Source organism: Sorex araneus, chromosome X (assembly GCF_027595985.1).
Source record: "Sorex araneus isolate mSorAra2 chromosome X, mSorAra2.pri, whole genome shotgun sequence".
Taxonomy (NCBI): domain Eukaryota; kingdom Metazoa; phylum Chordata; class Mammalia; order Eulipotyphla; family Soricidae; genus Sorex; species Sorex araneus.
This window is the reverse complement of record NC_073313.1, coordinates 336,023,209-336,040,560: the sequence shown is the minus strand read 5'-3', so window position 1 is coordinate 336,040,560 and position 17,352 is coordinate 336,023,209. Positions and strand designations below refer to the sequence as shown.

Sequence of the window (17,352 nt, the reverse complement as noted above, 5' to 3'; positions counted from 1 at the left end):
AGAGGCGGTCCTACTGGGGCAGGCCAGCACTCTTCCTGGCTCTTCTCTACGTGACTAATCTGACTCGTCCCAAAACCATCCAAAACTCTGAGCCACGGGCATGGATGAGGGTCTCTCAGGTCCTGAGTGGGTTACTGGCCATGTGGAAGTAATGATTTTGAGAAATGTACATGGTGTGTCAATTTTTGGTATACATTCTATACTTCAAAAGTTTCTGAACTCAGTTTCCCTTCTAGTAGAGTCCTCCCCCCACCACAAATTCTGGTTTTAATAAATTTTATCTCCCAGAATATTTACCCCTGCATTGTGCCCGACACTGCCTTCATTTGTCCAGTGTCTGTACTGATGATCACTGCGGCTCAAGGGAGTGAGAGAAGTCAATTCAGCAACAGCCCCAAGAAGACACAGGGCTCAAGTGGACAAGAGCACCTGCTTCCACCTCTGTGGGCACGCTGAACTCACACCTGCCTGGGGCCAGAGCGACAGTGCAGAGGGGAGGGCGTCTGCCCTGCGGCTCGCAGTTGAGCTGGGTTCAATTGCTGGTATCCCATATGGTCCCCAGAGCACGGCCAGGACGAAGCCCAGAGCCCTGGTGGGTATGACCCGAAAACCAACCAACCAACCAACCAACCAACAAACAAACAAAACAGAGCTTCAGCTCCTACCTGTGGGGGGCTCAGAAACGCAGTGGGCACAAGCCCCACTCTAGAACACCAGAGTCTCTGGGATGCCGGCCTGGATGGTATTTTTCATAAAAGCTCCCAGATGACTCTACTACGCAGTAGAACTAAGAAACCACAAAACTAGTTGAACCAGAGGGACTGGCCACTGGAAACTCCGGGCAAGTTGAAACGCGGCCCCTGCCTACTCCGGTGGAGACTGAGGGGGTGGGAGCAAGTGTTTAAGACTCAAGTGCCCTGGCACCCACCCAGCTCCTCCTCCACATCCTGCTTCCCTGGGACCCTGGGCAGAGACTCCGTGAGGGGCAATGCCCCCCACAGAGAGGCAGCCTTCAAGGTGGGGGGGAGGGGGAGAGGCAGGGGCAGGAGGCTTCCCCGGGTTTGCACACAGAACCCCAGACTCTGGCTCTGGCCCACTTGCCAGCGCAGCCCCAAGACATCACCACTCCAACCACACAACCCCACGGCTAAGCCCTAACTACTACTCAGGGTTCAAATGACACCACTGGGAACCCACGGCTGGAAAACAGCAAACCGAGATGAAATAATAGTGGGGGAAAGGCCACAAGACAGAGGTCGGCGTATAACACAACCGTCAGGTAGGGCTTGGCACCAGGGCAAGTGGCAGGACCAGGGAGCAGGGCGGTGCCACAGGGCCTGCATGCCTGGAGCATCCAGCACCCCTGACCCCTGGGGCCCCCTCACTGCCCTGTGCCCATTCTACCTATGGGACAGGAGCCCGCACCAGAGCTCAGTGGGCAACTGGTTCTCCCGAACGGGAAGTGCCATGGCATTCTGTGCACTTCTGGGTCATTCGGACACAAGGAGTCCTTGGCCCATGCTCCCAAAAGCAGTGCCCCGAGAGGCCCTTCCTGCTGGTGTCCTGGTATGCAGGAAAGAGTGGAGGAGAAAGATCTGCGGGGCCGGGGCCAAGGAGGAAGAGGGTGTGGGCAGTTCTTGGGCACCGCCTCCAGGTTTCCACTGAAAATTCAATTCTGCACACCCACCACCCATCACCCAGGGCTGAGGGGGGCGGGCAACAAGGATCCCAGTTGTGAAGGCGTGGTCCCCCTTCTGGGCTGCAGCAGGGCATGCATGGAGTGTGGGATGTGCGCTTGCTCAAGCCAGCAGAGATACGGCGTGGCCCAGGGTCACACTCAAGGGAGAAGGGGCAACAGGAAGAGCGCCTGGGAGTCCAGACAGGGCTCCTGGCCCAAAACTCCCTCTCCCAGGGTCTCCACTTTTGCCCAGAGTTACAGCCTCCTGGGTAACTTCCCCTTTCTGCAGAGTGATGGGGCAGGAACGAGTCAGAGCCCTCACAAAGTATGGGAGCAAGGCTGGAGTGATGGGACAATGTGGAGGCGGGGAGGGGGTGCGCTCTCCTTACATGCAGCAGACCCAGGTTCAATCTCCAGCATCCTATATGGTCCCCCACGCCTGTCAGCAGTGAGTGGGCACTTCCTGAGTGCAAAGCCGGGAGTAGCCCCTGAGAACCACTGAGTATGGCCCAAAACAAACAAACAAACAAACAAAATGTGTATGGGGAGGTGGAATGACAATGTCTCTCTCCCTCCACACCTGCCACCTGAAGGTACAAAGAGTGGACTCCTGGGAAGGGGACACGGAGAGCTGGGCAGGTGGACAGGGCAGAGAGGGGAAAGCAGCAAACAGGGCAGGGAGCTTAGGAGTCCACAGTCTGGGACAAGTTGCAAACTTGCTGGACGTCTTTGTTTCCTTTGCAAAGCCCAAGGGGTTAGGATTACACGGGGAAAATGCTGGGGGCAGGGTTGAGAAATCCAATTACTTAAAGCACCTAGGGCCAAGAGCTCCCAGTCACAGAGTAACCGGGATCTGCTTAGTCCCTAATCTTCTGTCCTGGGGATGTCTGCCTCCTCAAGAGTATTTTTGGTGTCAAGACAGCCTTGCCTACCCCCTTGCCCCTTTCTCCTTTCTTAGCATGTCCTGGGACAGAAAGGAAATCAGTACTTTTTAACCTTCTGATCTCTCTCTTTTTTTTTTCTTTTTTGGGTCACACCCAGAGGTGCACAGAGGTTACTCCTGGTTCTTCACTCAGGATTTACTCCTGGCAGTGCTCCGGGGACCATATGGGATTCTGGGAATCGAACCCAGGTCGGCCGCGTGCAAGGCAAATGCCCTACCCACTGTGCTATTGCTCCAGCCGCCCCGATCTCATTTTTAGCCTCTTAAATGAGCAGGTCAAAGATCCTCTGCAGTAGAAAAACAATACAGCAGGTTTACAGAGACCTGCAGGAGGATGGTAGGATAAAGCCGGAAGGAGGAAGAGGAGGCACAGCTGTCCTTAAAGAATCTGGGAGCTCTGATCGGTCTCAGAAGAAGGAGTTACACCTCCAGAGTTCTCAGAGCCACTCAGTGGGACAAGCTCCCAATTCGAGATGCCCTGTCCGCAGGGGAGGCCCTGGTCCAGTTAGCTCTACGGACTGGCCCCGTGCTCTGCTGCTCTCTCTCCAAGTCATACAGGTGAGGCAGGCACACACCTGCCTCTCCGGGGACTCTGCAGGCTCCGACACTCCTCCTTGGGGAATCTGAAGAGCAGGTAGGAGACTGCAGCCTCTCTGGGAGAGACGAATCCCTCAGGCGGGAGCTCTGGCCCGGGATGGAAAGCACAGAAGAGAGGGGAATCCTGTGTGCCCAGCCATGCATGGAGGAGTCCAAACACTCCAAACACTGGCCTTGACGGGATGCCCAGCTCCCGGGAACGCCGCCTCGGCTGCAGCAAGAGTCCACCAGCACAGCAGCAAAAGACAAGGCCTTCGGAGCCCATCTCGGGGTCCACCCGTCCTGCATCCCCAGAGCAGGCTTGCTGGATTCGCTTTAGTCGGGGCACGTGGACCGGCCACAAGGGCCCTGAGGGCCTGGGGTGAGCCACAGGAGTCCTACAAACTGGAAGTGAGTTCTGTTCGATGTGATGTTTGAGAAATTCAGAGAAGCAGGGAAAGTAAGCGATGCTTGGGGGAACTCTAAAGAGAGAAGACCCGCCTCTGCTCACATTCAGCGTAAGCAGTCTTACCCCTGCTGCGAAGGCAAAACCCTTCACTTCACAGAGGAACTGAAGTCCGGGGACAGGAAGCAATTTTCCAAGGGCCAATGTCAGGACCCAAGAGAAGAGGCAGAACAGGAGACAGAGACTGGACACCTGACACTATTCACTCACAGCCTCTCAGCCACTGGCCCTGCAGGCCGCCCCCCAACCCCCACCCGAAGCAAGCGGGGCTGCAGAACCCACCGTTAATAAGAAGAAGGTAATCTCGGCTTCACGGTGAACTGCCCAGGTATATAAAGTATTCCTACGGGCTTTACCTGACACTCAGCCCAACACTTCTCTGGCCAGCCAACGCTTTCCTTTCAGAAGGAACCTCTTTTCCTGATGAGTCCATTTCTGACCCACAACCCTAATCTGTCATCACCCCCAGTTCCCAGAAACAGTAACTTATTGAAAGCAAGGTTCTGTTGCTTCCTCCTTCAAAGCGCCTTGGGGTGCACCAGACCGTTGCTGGGAACACAGGCAGCACTGGCAGAAAGGGACGGGTCTCCCATGTGCCAGTATCTCCCAAAATATTCACTGTACGACACACGCAAACTGCCCATGCCCCCACGCAGACCTAAGACTGTCAGTAATTCCGTCACTGGCTCTTACTTGCCAAGGTTTTGTGGAAACCCGGTAACAATGACAATGGCTTAACTCATTTCCGAGGACCTAGTATACCATAACTGACATTTACTAGACCTGGAACAAACCCAGTAAATGATTTACAAACGAACAACAACAGCCAAAAAAAAAAAAAACAAGGAGAAAGCAAAGGAGATACAACCAATAGGCATGAATGGCTCTCGGTCCTGTGGGACATGATGTAGGGCTGCAGGTATCCATCACCTGAGCCATCCGAGTCCCGTATTTGCTCTAAGACTTCCTAACAAACCCAGAAAGTCACCTCCTCGGAGAAGCCGGGAGGGTCTGGGCAAGCATGTCATCGGCTGACTGCCAGATGCCAGGCGATGAGAGTGGAGGGTGAAGGGAAAGAGAGGGCTGGAGGACTGGGGTGCCCAAAAGCTAATCCAACCCAAACGCTCTTCTCATTGCCCCCCCCCAAACCTCCCACCCAGCCCCGCACGCCCCTAACACCATCCCGTCAAACCATTTGCTAGCCTTGGGGGTAGGGAGGGGCACCCGGTCAGACTACCAAGGCCATTTCAATCACAAACTGTTCATCTGAAGCTGGAGGGAGCCGCGCGCGGGCCAGCGCGGGTAGCCCAGAGAGAGAGAGCGCGCCAGAGAAACCGTGTGGGATTCCCCGCGTCCTCCCCACCACGCGGGAAAGCTCCAGCGCTCAGCTCTCTCCCGTGTTTACCTCCAAAGTCCCCCCACCCCCTCCCAACATTCGCTCGGAATATGAAAAAAAAAAATCCGTTGAGGGGGGTCCCTGAGGAGCCAGAGCTGAGCTCTGGGAAACCCCAGTTCTTCTCGTGCGTGTGACGAGAGCCCTCTCTCCATCCTCCTGCTCAAACCCGAGACTCTGCGGACTGAAATCCTGCTCTCCCACTTCCCGCCCTCCCCGAGTCCACTCCTGCTCGTGCGTGTGCCTCCAGAGTGTGAGGGCTCCTGCTGGGCACTCCTTGAAGTCTGGGGAGCAGGAAGTGAGAGAGGGATGACCCGTCACAGGCGGGGAAGGACCACATCTCCTCACACGGGGGGAGGAGGGGGCATTTCTACAGCTGGGCAGAGGAGACACTGGAGGCAGAGATCTTGGGCACAGTCCCAAACATCCAGTCCAGACATCCTCAGCCAGTGGAGGGTTCCCACGGGGAAGAGCGTGGGAGCAGCGTGGGATTCCACAAACAGGACAGCCTGGCGCTCTTGGCACAGGGCACTCACTCCCAGCTGGCCTGCCAAGGCAGCGGCGGGGGCCACAGGGTGCACTACGGCATGCCCCTGGGCGTGGGCACAGGTAGACGCAGAACAGGACAGAAACAGAAGACCGTGCTGGGGCACAGCAAGCGGTAACCAGGAAAGGGGAGGGTGGGGGGTGAAGTTCAGACCCGAGCGCTGGCCAGCAGGGTCCCGAGCGGGCAGTGAGGAAGTGCGGATCATCAGGCGGACAAGTCCACGCTGAAAGCCAGCAAGGACACAGCCCCGGAGCTTTGGAAGGGCTTCCTCCGTTTGTTTGTTTTTTTGCCTTGTAGCCCCTGCCACGGGCCTACAAGGCCGGCGGGGGAGGAGGTATTGGGCCAGGAGCTTCTGCAGGGCCAGCAGAATGCGGGCAGCAGGGAGGGAGAGAGAGAGAGAGAGAGAGAACGCTGGGAAAGAGCCACAGAGAAGCCATCAGCAGGCGGGAGGGGGTGCTTCCAGGAGTAAACAAACCTGCCAGCATCCTTCCTCCCGCAGCACAGAGGGAAGCTCTGGCTCACTCAGCTGGAGACCAGGGGAGGAAGGAACTGCCCCTCCCGGGGTCCATCTGCCCTCATCCCCCTGGTCCCGCTCTCCCCAGGGCGGGGGCAGAACAGGCGCGTCCCCATGTCTGCAGCCCTCAGGGGCATACCCACGGAGTCAGCTCCCCCCCCCCCACACACACACATACACACACCCGCGTTGGCAGTGGGAGGCCAGGGAAGGAAGTGGAGGTGGAACCTGGGGTGCCGCCTGGAGAAGAGCAGGCAGTGAGCTCACAGGCCTCCCCTCCCCGCCCACAGCACTGCTGGTATGAACCACCCTCCGCTTGCCTCAGGGGCCTCCCACAGTCTCTTCCCAGGTGATCACCCTCTACTCCTGGGCCCCCTATTCCTACCCCCCCATGCCTGCCCAGCTCCTGGGGCGGGGGGTGGGGGGGAGAGCCAGTGCTCACAGGACTCTCTTCCTTTCCCCAGAAGTCGCTCCAGAAGGCACAGTCTCCCCCTTGCCCGTGCACTTCCTTACCTCACACTCGTTAGGAGGCAGCCAGGGAACCACCCTCCGGCCTCACCCTACAGCCCCCCCCCACAACCCCATCCCACATGGGGAAGCAGAGCCCCTCCCTGCCAGCGTCCCCAGCCAGGAGTGAGGCGGCAGGTGCCACTTCCAGCACCTCCATGCAGTTTCCCACGGCTTTCCCAGGAAGCAGGAGGGGGGGTTTCCAGGGAGCATTTGGGGACGCGAGCAGCTCAGTCACCTGCTACCCAAGCAACCAGGATCCCCAGAGCCTCGCTCACAGGCCCCGGGGCTGAGGCAGCCTCCTTCCCTCCACAAGTCTGTCCTGTCCACACCCTGTCCTGCCCAGCTGCCCCCCCTACGCCCCCCCCACCCCGCACTGTTCCCCAACCACATGGAGGGGCCTCCGGCTGTTTTCTCCATCCTGGGCTCACAGAGGATACGGCTGAGTAATCCCCAAACTCCCTGTCTCTCCACCCCCAGCCCTGAAAATGGGGGCAGAACCCACTAACACTGACCCTTACCCACCAAAGAGAAATGTCTGCTTCTGAGTGACACCCTTGCCGTGTCCCATATACCCCACCAGGGCCATCAGACAACGACCTGGAGCCACCAAGGGCCCCTCCGCCACTTCCCACACACCTGGTAACAGTCCCTTTCCAGGCCCCCAGACACCAAGTTGCACAGAGTAACAGCAGCCGCCCGCCCAATTCCCAGTCATGATGTTGCATCAGCCCCCACCCTACCCAAAATATCCTCACCCCCCACCACCTCCTTTCCTCTCCAGCCATCTCCATGGTGACAGCAGCATGACTAATGACACCCTATCAGCTTCAGACTCAGGAGTGCAATTCCCCCTCCCCCTTACACCCCCCCTCAGGGATTTCTGCAGATTGGATGCAAACCAACAGTGCCAGGGACATTCTCCAGAGACTTCCTGAGGCACGGGTGGGGAGTGGGTTGTAGTTCTTTTTCAAAATAAAAAATAATAATAATAATAATAATTTTCCTTAAAAGAAGAACATGAAACGAAAAATAAAATAAAATAAAAACAGTTCCACCAACCTAACCCCAACTGCACCCAAACCCTCCAGCTGAGAAAGCAAAAAGAATCCAAACAAAACCCACACAAGGCCTGAGAATTCATTGGCCGCCCACACCCCGCCGCCCCTCCCCCTCAGCTGCTGCTACACACAGTGGGAGATTAAGGGATCACCAGCGGAGACCCTTTATTTTTATCCAATCCAGTCAAACACTTCGCTCCCGGCGCGCGCCTCACGCACGCGCGCGCGCACACACACACACGCGCACACGCACACACGCGCGCGCACAGACACAGACACAGACACACACACACGCACGCACGCACGCACGCACACAAGGTACCTTGACAGCGGCTGCCCCTTGTCCCCACGGCCCGGCTCCTTCAGCAGCCTTTATTTCCACCTGCAAGAGAAGCCGGAGAGGCGGGTGAGCCGGCTGACAGCGGGGCGGCGGCGGCGGCGCGCGCGGGGAGGGGGCCCGGGGAAGAAAGGCGAGCGGGGACCATCTTCCTGCCCCAGCGGCCGCCCGGGCTCGGGGTGGCGGCGCTCGGGAGCCCTCCGGGGCGGCGGCGTGTGCCAGCCCTCCCCCGCCCCACCCGCAGCCCGCCGGGCCCCGGGCCCCCCGCGCGCCCCCCTCCGCCCCCGGCCGCCGCGCTCTACCTCGGCCGGCCTCCTCGGGCGCCCGCCGGGGCCGCCGGGCCGCGCATTCTCCCCGCCGGAGCGCACGGAGGGCGGCACTGCAGAGGAGGCGGCGGCCAGCTGCCGGCCTGCCCGCCCGCCCCGCCCGCCCGGCTGGTGTGGAGGGGGCGGCGCGCGCGCCAGCCAATCCCCGCGGCCGGCCGGGCTGGACCTGCCCAGCCAGGGGCGGGGGCGCCGCCAAGGGGGCCGCCGAGTGTCGCTGGCGGCCGCCCAGGCCCGAGGCCGCTCCCTGGCCGGCGCGCGGTGCGGGGAGGCGGGGAGCGGCGGCGGCAGGGGCGGGGGCATCCCGGGACGCCCCGCGTCTTCGCGGGATGGGGACCCCTGAAGGTAATCCCCCAGAAGGTCATCTTCGGCGTCTCCGGGGTCGACGGGGACAGACTGTGTCCTGAGTGGGGTGGACGCGGGTGAGAATCGCTCCCCGCAACACACACACAACACACACACACACACACACACACACACACACATACACACACACACACACACACCTCTCAAGTCCAGTAAACAGCTTGATCCAGGCAGCAGCCGGGACAGGGCGCATGAGGACCGGTCACCTGGCCACCTTCCAAGACAAACACACCACCACCACCACCACCGCCACCACCACCACTAAAACAAATAAACAAAAAAAAAAGCGCTATGCACTGGGCACCCTTACCCCATTCTGCAGATGTGGAAGAGGTGAGTGGTGTGCGCGGGAGAACGCCCGAGGCTTTCCCGAGGCTAGGAAGGGCAGAGCTCTGGGCTGGCTGGCTGTGAAGCCCAGACTCCTCACCGGCGCACTATATATACATGATCCCCGGCAGCCGGCCCTCCCCGAGCGCCCCGCTCTGAGCAGGCTCTGCGGTTCTAGCCTCCCCCTCTTGTGCACGCCATACACCCACACCTCACCCTAAGATCCCTCATCCCTCGGGGCTGGAACATACCCCCGCACACATCCACACTGCCCCCTCCCCCCACCCCTTGCCACTGACACACCCCAGTCTTTGCTCCTCTCCCAAAGGCATTCCTTGCCACACCTCGCTGCCTTCTGTCCCTGGGAAAGCCGAGGAGTCTCCAGCAGCCCAGCCCGGGTTTGAGCCTGTGAAGGATGCTGAAGGAAGGGCAGGATGAGGAAAGAGAGACGGGGGCAATGAGAGCCCCCAGCCCCGTCCCAGATGTGGTTCCTGCACACTCCGCTCTGTCGGGGCCCCTGCCCTGCAGTTTAACACGCCAAAGAGCTCCTCTTCCCTGGAGTCTAGAACTCTGTCTGGGTTCAGTTCCCAGCTCGACTAGCGACTCCGGTGCAGGAGGCTGGGGGTGGCCCCTTCCCTTCCCCAGCTCTGCTATGCTCTCCTGATACATGGACCTGCAACGACACGCTCCTCGCACACAGCTGCAAGTCCTGGGCGGAAAAGCCGCCACCACTCCCGACGGCTGGGGACTCCTTGGCTTCTGCTCCTCAGGCTCACGCTAGCAACCGTTGAGGCCAGAGGGAAGAGGCTGGTCGGATCTGAGCCACTTAGAATGTCTGAGTGTCCTGGCACCGGGGATGCAGGCTACTATCTCTGCTCCGTCCCACGGGAGCCCCGTTGCTGCCCTCCTCCCGCTTCCGTGGCCCCAAAGTAGGGGGGCAGGGCAGGGAGAGCAAAGCTGGACTCTGGTGACGAGACTCTGAGATCCCCACCTGCCTCAGCCCTTCAGACAGAGGGCAGTTTGCTGGGCTCTTCCACAGGTCAGGAAGGGACGTAGCAGACAAAGGCAGGTCCAAGAACAGTGTCCTGGGCTCTGGCTCAGGACGGGAAACTGCCCATCCGCTGCCCACCCTCAGCTCGTAGTTTGGCCAGGCCAGGTGAAGTCCCTCCTGGTCCCCACAATCCCAATCCCTGCTCCCCCACACACCGTCAGCTGCTGGATAAGAGCCACGGATACCGCATGGACAGTAACAATTACTGCTGCTGCTGAGGCTGCCACAGTTTATCGAGCCCCCGCTAGGTCCCAGGCCGTGTGCCAATGACTCTCTGTGGGAGCATCTCCTCTGACCGACTCCACACACGACCCCGTCTCTTGCCGGAGAACGAACTGGCCATGTGAAGTTACTAGCCCATTAAGACACAGCTGGGGTGGGTGTGTGTGGGGAGGGAGGGGCGGGGGGGGCAGAATTCCAGTCGAGGGCTTTCTCATGTCGCTGCTCCACCCTGCCACCTCCCAACCCCAGCGAAACGCGAGGGGCCACTGGCCTCCCACCACTTCCCTTTCAGCTCTGCGCCCGAGAAACATTTTCTCAAGCCTCCAACACTTCCTCATGCTGGTCTCCCTCTCCCGGTGCCATGGGCAAGTTAGCATGGGGCAAGACTTAATCCAAAACTCCCTTCCCGGGGCCAGAGAGACAGCACGGCAGGTAGGGCGCTGGCCAGGCACATGACCGACTCAGGCTCAACCCCAGGCACCCCATAGGGCCCCTCAAGCCCCACCAGGAGTGATCCCTAAGCACTGCACCAGAAGTGAGCCCTGAGCACTGCTGGGTAGCGCCACCCGCACCCTCCCACTCCAACAAGAGAAAGGAAAAGGCTCACTTCCCTCTGCTGCACTCACAGCGCACCCAACATCACGGCCCGGCTCTCCTGGCACCTGTCTACAATGTGGCTTTCCCACGTGGGTGAGGCTCTCCACTGAGAAGGGGTGGGGAGGCAGGGGGGGGCGGGTGCTGAGAGTCAGAGACCACCCTCCTACTTGGCCTTCTGAGTCTTCTGAGTCTCCCCCAATCAGGGCTCTCCTCAGAATTCAGGGCTGGCACAACCCAAAGACAACCCAGCCTTCTTCGGCTCACTCACCTGTTTCTCACCTCCCTGACACTGGCACCTCAGAGGATCCCCCAGGCACCAGGAACCTACAAACCTCACCTACAAATTCCACCCACACTCACAGCAGCCCGAAGATGCCCTGAGAGCAGAGAAGGGTTTCTCTAGCGCTTATGATCGTTGCGCATTCGGAAACTTTCTACTGCATTTTTTTTTTCTTTTTGGGTCATACCCGGTGGCCAGGGTCACACCCTGATGTACAGGGGTTACTCCTGGCTCATGCATTCAGGAATTACTCCTGGGGGTACTGGGGGGGGGCCCATATGAGATTCTGGGAATCGAACCCAGATCGGCTGTGTGCAAGGCAAATGCCCTACCCGCTGTGCTATCACTCCAGCCCTGCTACCATTTTTTATTTTTTTTTTGCTTTTTGGGTCACACCCGGCGATGCTCAGGGGTCACTCCTGGCTCTGTACTCAGGAATTACCCCTGGCGGTGCTCAGGGGACCATATGGGATGCTGAGAACCGAACCTGGGTCGGCCGGGTGCAAGGCAAACGCCCTACCGGCTGTGCTATCACTCCAGCCCTGCTACCAATTTTTTTAGTAACCAATTTTTGTGTGTGAATTACCACCCCCCAACACACACACAATTTAGTTATGTGACAACATGTGGGGGAAGCAACATGCAATTTAAGAAACAAGGCTCTAGGGGGGCCTGCAGATCCCAGGCAGGCAATGCACAGGCTGCCTCTCCATCCCCACCCCAACCCCTCACCTCCTCTGAGGCACCTGTAAGGCCGAGCTCCAAGAGCTCACAAAGTACAGAGAGGGACTGCGTGGACCCCTCACCCAACTTTCTTCCCATCCTTTCACTGTGACTGCCAGGGGTACTTGAGACCCCCCTGATGGGGGGAGGGGTTGAGGGTCCCCTCCCGCCTTCCATAGGTCCCCCCCCACCACCACCATACCCAGGGCTCCAGCAGAAGCAACAGGGTCACAGCCCTCTCCCACCACAAGAGGCGAAGAACACACAAGTACCAGCACCCACCACCCGGGGCCCGAAAGCCACACGCCCCAGGACACGCAGGTGGATCTGGGGAATAGGGACACATCCAGACACATCCAGAGGTCCTCGCTGGATGCCAAATGAGGCACAAAGAAGCACAGCTCATTTGCTCCTTTAGCCAGTGAAACATCCATCAGCAGGAGAAACAGGGTCACGGGGAGGTGATACCCTTGCCCCGGGTCACAGAGCTAGAAAATGGGGGGAGGGGGCAGCAGGGCCCTCCCACACTTGTTCCTCCCCAGCTGAAGGTCCCCAATGAGGTCACTCCCCAGGGGCCTGACTTCAAGCCCCAGAAGCCTTCTCAGGTTACTCAGCCCAGGGCCGGCTGACGGCACCCCTCATGTCTCTGTCTCTGTGTGTGTCCTGCCTCCGCCACCAGAGTGACTAGACTCATGACTCTCCAAAGGCCCTGCGGGGTTTTGCCCAACATCCCACACACCCAGGGCACACGGGATCCACCGAGAGGGAAGCCTGTGACCTCCTTCCTTCCCTTCCCCATCGCACAAAGAAACCCCACGCAACCCTCACACACACACACACACACCTCCAGAGACTACCTTGGAAGTCCCTGGTGTCCACGCATCAATTTCCACCCAAGTAATTGCAGCCCATCACACACACATCATCCCCTATATTTGAAACTCTTCGCGGTTGTCATGGGAACTGCCTGTGCCTTCATTCACTGATCAGTCTTCACAATTAGCTTTGGCAGCGGAAGTCTGTGTCAACGGCAAATCTCTCAAAGGGAGGAGGAAGCTGAGGAGGAAGAGCAGCAGTAGAGATTAAAGAAGAGAAGAAAAAAAAAGATCCTCCCAGGAGAGGCAGCAGAACAAGAGTGAACCCAAGCAGTCAGCCGGCTCCAAGGGATGCTCAGCGCCAGCAACAGCCCTGCAAGTGCCCACACCAAGACTACACCTGGGCCCCACCCCCACCCCGGGGAGCCACTGAGGTCCTGCTCGGACCTGGCATGCCCTCCTGAATGCTTGTAAGGGCCTATATTCTATGAACCTCACCGGAACCTCCCCACCCCCAAACACAAGCACCTGAGCCCACCAACTAACTCTTCCAGGACCTGCGGGAATGACAAATGTCACCAGGAAGGCAGAACGGATATGCTGGCTGAGGCATTTTGAGACCTGGGGCAACCCCCGTAGAAGACTTCCAAGATGAACAAGCATGAAGCATGCTACTTTCCACCCCGAGGATCTGGGAAGAAGCCTGGGAAGAGCCCAGAAACATAACTCTGTCCACCAGCCCAGAGCACCTGAGTAGCACCACTACACACCTTGGTGCCAGGAAAGGCTTGCTGCCGCCCCCTCCACCTGGCGCTACTGGAACTCTCAGAAGGTGTCCCTGCCCTTCCAACTCTGGGTTCTCAGGGGACCTATGAGTGGCTGAAGCCAGTCCCTGCCCTCAGAGCGTCCCCCCCACCCCTCCGCCTCCAGCCACCCTAGCAGACTGCACTGTAATTGTTTGTTTCCATGCTGTCTCCCTCCCCAGAGTGTGAGCTCATTAAGGACAGAGTTAATACTGCCTCCACTCCCCTTCACGCTTGGGCTCAGCGTGGCGCCTGGCGCAGACGGTCCCAGGCGAGACTTGCTGAATGAGGCTGGGAAGGCAACACGCGGGTCTTCCGCGCGTCACGGCGGACGATGTCCTGCCTTCCAGAAACGGCAGGTTTCCTGGGCTGGAGAAACGCTCCGGGAAGGCGCTTCTCCTTGTCATACCCCCGGCACCCAGCCCTGGTCCTTCTGCACTCACGGGAACGCCACTCCCACACGCACCGAGGCGCAGCGTGAACACAGAGCGGACCAGAACCTCCCTCTCGGGGGAAAGCCCACCAGCCCTCTCTCCCCGGGGGGACTCCAGGGCCACTGCCAGCATTAACCAGGGGACCGGGGCACCTAGCACTTGCCATCCGGAGGGCAGAGCAAGCAATCAAAGAGCGGAAAAATCAGAAGAGGAGGGTCCCTCCACAGACCTCCCACAGAAACGGCTCGGGAACGGAACTCATAAATGCAGGTCCACTTGGGTCTCACCCCTTCACTGCCACACCCCTTCCTTGGGCTTCCTCTGGCAGGATCGAGAGGGGTGGGGATCTGGCACACACCATCTACTGAGTGTCCCAAAGACAACTCCACTTTCATTCAGAAAATCCGTCTGTTCTGCCTTCCGAGGGAGGTGCGTTCTCCTGCCCGCCAGCTCCCAGGCTGGGTGTGGGAAGGCAGGTGCGTTGGCCAGAGCCGGGAGTGGGTGAACAGAGCTTGGGTTAGGGGAAGCGGGCAAGCACACCGCCTCCCCTCCGCCCTCCAGCCACCCCCCACCAGTCTGTTTCCCAGCCTGCAGTCTGGCCGCGGCTCCAGCCTCGGCTCCCTGGTTTCTTTCTTCCTTCCTCTGGGACTGAAAACCAGGTTATCAGGATTTCTTATGCAAATCACAGGCGTCCAGGTCACAGGGAAGCGTGTCCACTCCAGCTGAGCCCGCAGCCCGTGCCTGCGGAGACACTCGTGCAGAGGCTAAAGGTCTTGGAACCGCAAAGGCTCATCAGAGACAGGCTGCGCGGGGCACGAGAAAGATCAACGCCCGGACCAGACAGACCGTGGGGCAGGTATGGGCACCTGCCTCGAACGCAGTTGGACCGGGTTCAACCCCAGCACCACTGTGGTTTCCCTGACTCTGTGGGGAGTGATAACAGCAGGGTGTGCCCCCCCCCAAAAAAAAAGGATGGTAAAGGGGTCCCTTCTCTCTTCCTGGCATCCTACCTACAACCCTCAAAAAACAGCTGAAAAAAGAGAAAAGACCAGGAGTGGGGCTTTAGTGACAATATCCCAAACCTCCAAGGTGGGCTTCCAGCCACCCTGTGGTCCCTGCTCAGCCCTTCGCGGAACAAGAGCCCCGAGGCAGAGTGGGTGACTCAGGTATGATCTAGGCAAGAGAGACAGTTTGGGGCCAGAAGTAAATAAGCATAAGGTTCATCGGAGCTGTAAGTCACTGGGAGAGGCCACCTGCCCCGCAGGGAGCTTGTGTGTGTGGGGGGGGGGCGGGGGGGTTGGGTGCTGGCTCCAGTTGGTTGTTTTTCTTGACTGAGAGAAGGTCATTAAAACAAGGCCCAGCCCTCGGGGAGGGGCAAGGAGTTTCTTGGTGGGTTTGAACCGAGGAAGGCACTTTCTCTGTCATAGCTCCTTGGGGTGGGGCTAGGGCTCCAAATCCCCACCCAAGATCCTGAGAACAGCCAACCCAGACCGCTCTTCTCCCACCCCGGAGACAGGCCTCGGAGAAACCACCCAGGGCCGTGCCTGTATAGTCCTGCAGATTGGAGCAGGAGAACACCCCATGAGGAGGAGGAACATTCTAGATCTACAGACTGTCCCTAGCACAAGCCACCACTCAGGAGCCGTTGTGACTGACCTTGGAATGACAGCTACGTAGACGCATTTGTTTTATTGGAAGGAAGAGGTTTTGTTTTGTTTTGTGTTTTTTTAAGCTCTATAGTACTAAGTTGCAATAAACTCTTTCCTGATTTGAGGGAGTCACAGATCTTGTGATTAAAGTGCCTTGAAAAAAAATTTTTTTAATTTAAAAATAAAGTGCCTGAAACAATAGGTTTCCCACAAGAGGGTGTGAGCCCAGCACTGATCACTATATTTTCTTTCCCTGGTTTGCTTTCTTCACCCCACACTACACCGTGCCCTCTTCCCTGCTGCCTCCTTCGGCTTCTCTAAGTCATTTCATCCCCACTCCCATCCCAATCTTAACCTCTAGCTCCTTCAGGGAAGAAGAGGTCATTAGCTGTATTCAGTTCAAAGTTTCCTATCATTACACAAATCTTCTCTTAAATGGTTCCAGTTGCCTTTAATCCTGAGGTGGAATATTCAGTTCTCACCTCAGCAGTTACTTCTTTCTTCTCTCTGAAATCTGAAGGAGGTTATGGTACAACACACAGTCTGGTAAATGCTAGAGCCATATACCCTACTGAATTTAATTTTAAATTAATTTGAAAGTAAATATCTGGGCCAGAGATGAAGGTGCTTGCCTTCTATGCAGTAGACCCCAACTCCATTCTCAGTACAACATGGTCCCCTGAACCATGCTGGGAGTGACCCCAGGCACAGAGCCAAGAGTAAGCCCTGAGCAGAGCCAGGTATGGCCCCAAAACCAAATAAATAGATTTAAATAGCTGATGGCCACCATATCAGCCCCCCTCAAAGTATGTCTTTGAATTTTGGGCAGTTGTGGAAACTCTTTAGAGTCTACTGAAGCGTACAACTGAAAATGTACAAACCCCTGGTGAGCACCACATCCAAGGGGGCAAGCACCCTTACAAATGTGTGTGTGTGTGTGTGTGTGTGTGTGTGTGTGTCTCAGTCGTTGAAACAACAATGAAGGGAAGGGGTGTAGGGAACCAGTCTGTTGAATACAGATAAGTAGAAATCAACTTTATGAATTCACTATATATGGAAGATAAAAAAAAATCCTTAGACAATATAATGGTGGTTATCAGAGAAATAAGGGGACACAAGGTGTGTAGTTTAGGTAAAAGGAATCCAACCTGGGAATGGAAACTAGACTTTAGGTGGTCATTAGGTAGTATAAGAATTCAAAATAATGTTGTACACCTAAGAAAGAAAAAATTTTTTTAAAATAGTCTAGTATGGGCTGGAGAGGTAGTACTGCAGGTAAGGTACTCTTTCTTGCAGCTGGTCGACATGGGTTCTGTCCCCAACATCACATAGGGTGTCCCGAGCACGAAGTCAGAAGTGATCTCTGAGTCTAGACGCAGGAGTAAGCTCTAGGCACCACCAGATACGGCCCAATACCCAATAAAATGAAATAAACTGAGTCACTGAAAACTAAGGACCTCTTGGGGGCTGGAGTGAAAGCATAGCGGGTAGGGCGTTTGCCTTGCACTCGGCCGACCTGAGTTCAAATCCCAGCATCCCATATGGTCCCCTGAGCACCGCCAGGAGTAATTCCTGAGTGCAGAGCCAGGAGTAACCCCTGTGCATCGCCAGGTGTGACCCAAAAACCAAAAAAAAACCAAAAAAACTAAGGACCTCTCCCCTAAGACAGTCCTACACATCACACATTTGGCTGAAGTTTTCAAAAAGTTCAGGCCATTCCGACACAAGTCAGATTAGGTC

General features: G+C 57.5%; 1 protein-coding gene across 2 annotated transcripts in view; it reads right to left on the bottom strand.

The window, feature by feature from the left end:
• TET3 (tet methylcytosine dioxygenase 3) overlaps positions 1 to 17,352 on the bottom strand; it is a 117,915-nt gene that overhangs the window by 90,632 nt on the left and 9,931 nt on the right. For both annotated transcript variants that reach the window (XM_055120014.1, XM_055120015.1), the window contains exon 3: positions 8,008 to 8,067. In XM_055120014.1, the coding sequence (XP_054975989.1) occupies positions 8,008 to 8,067 (60 nt within the window). The remainder of the gene's footprint in view (positions 1 to 8,007; positions 8,068 to 17,352) is intronic.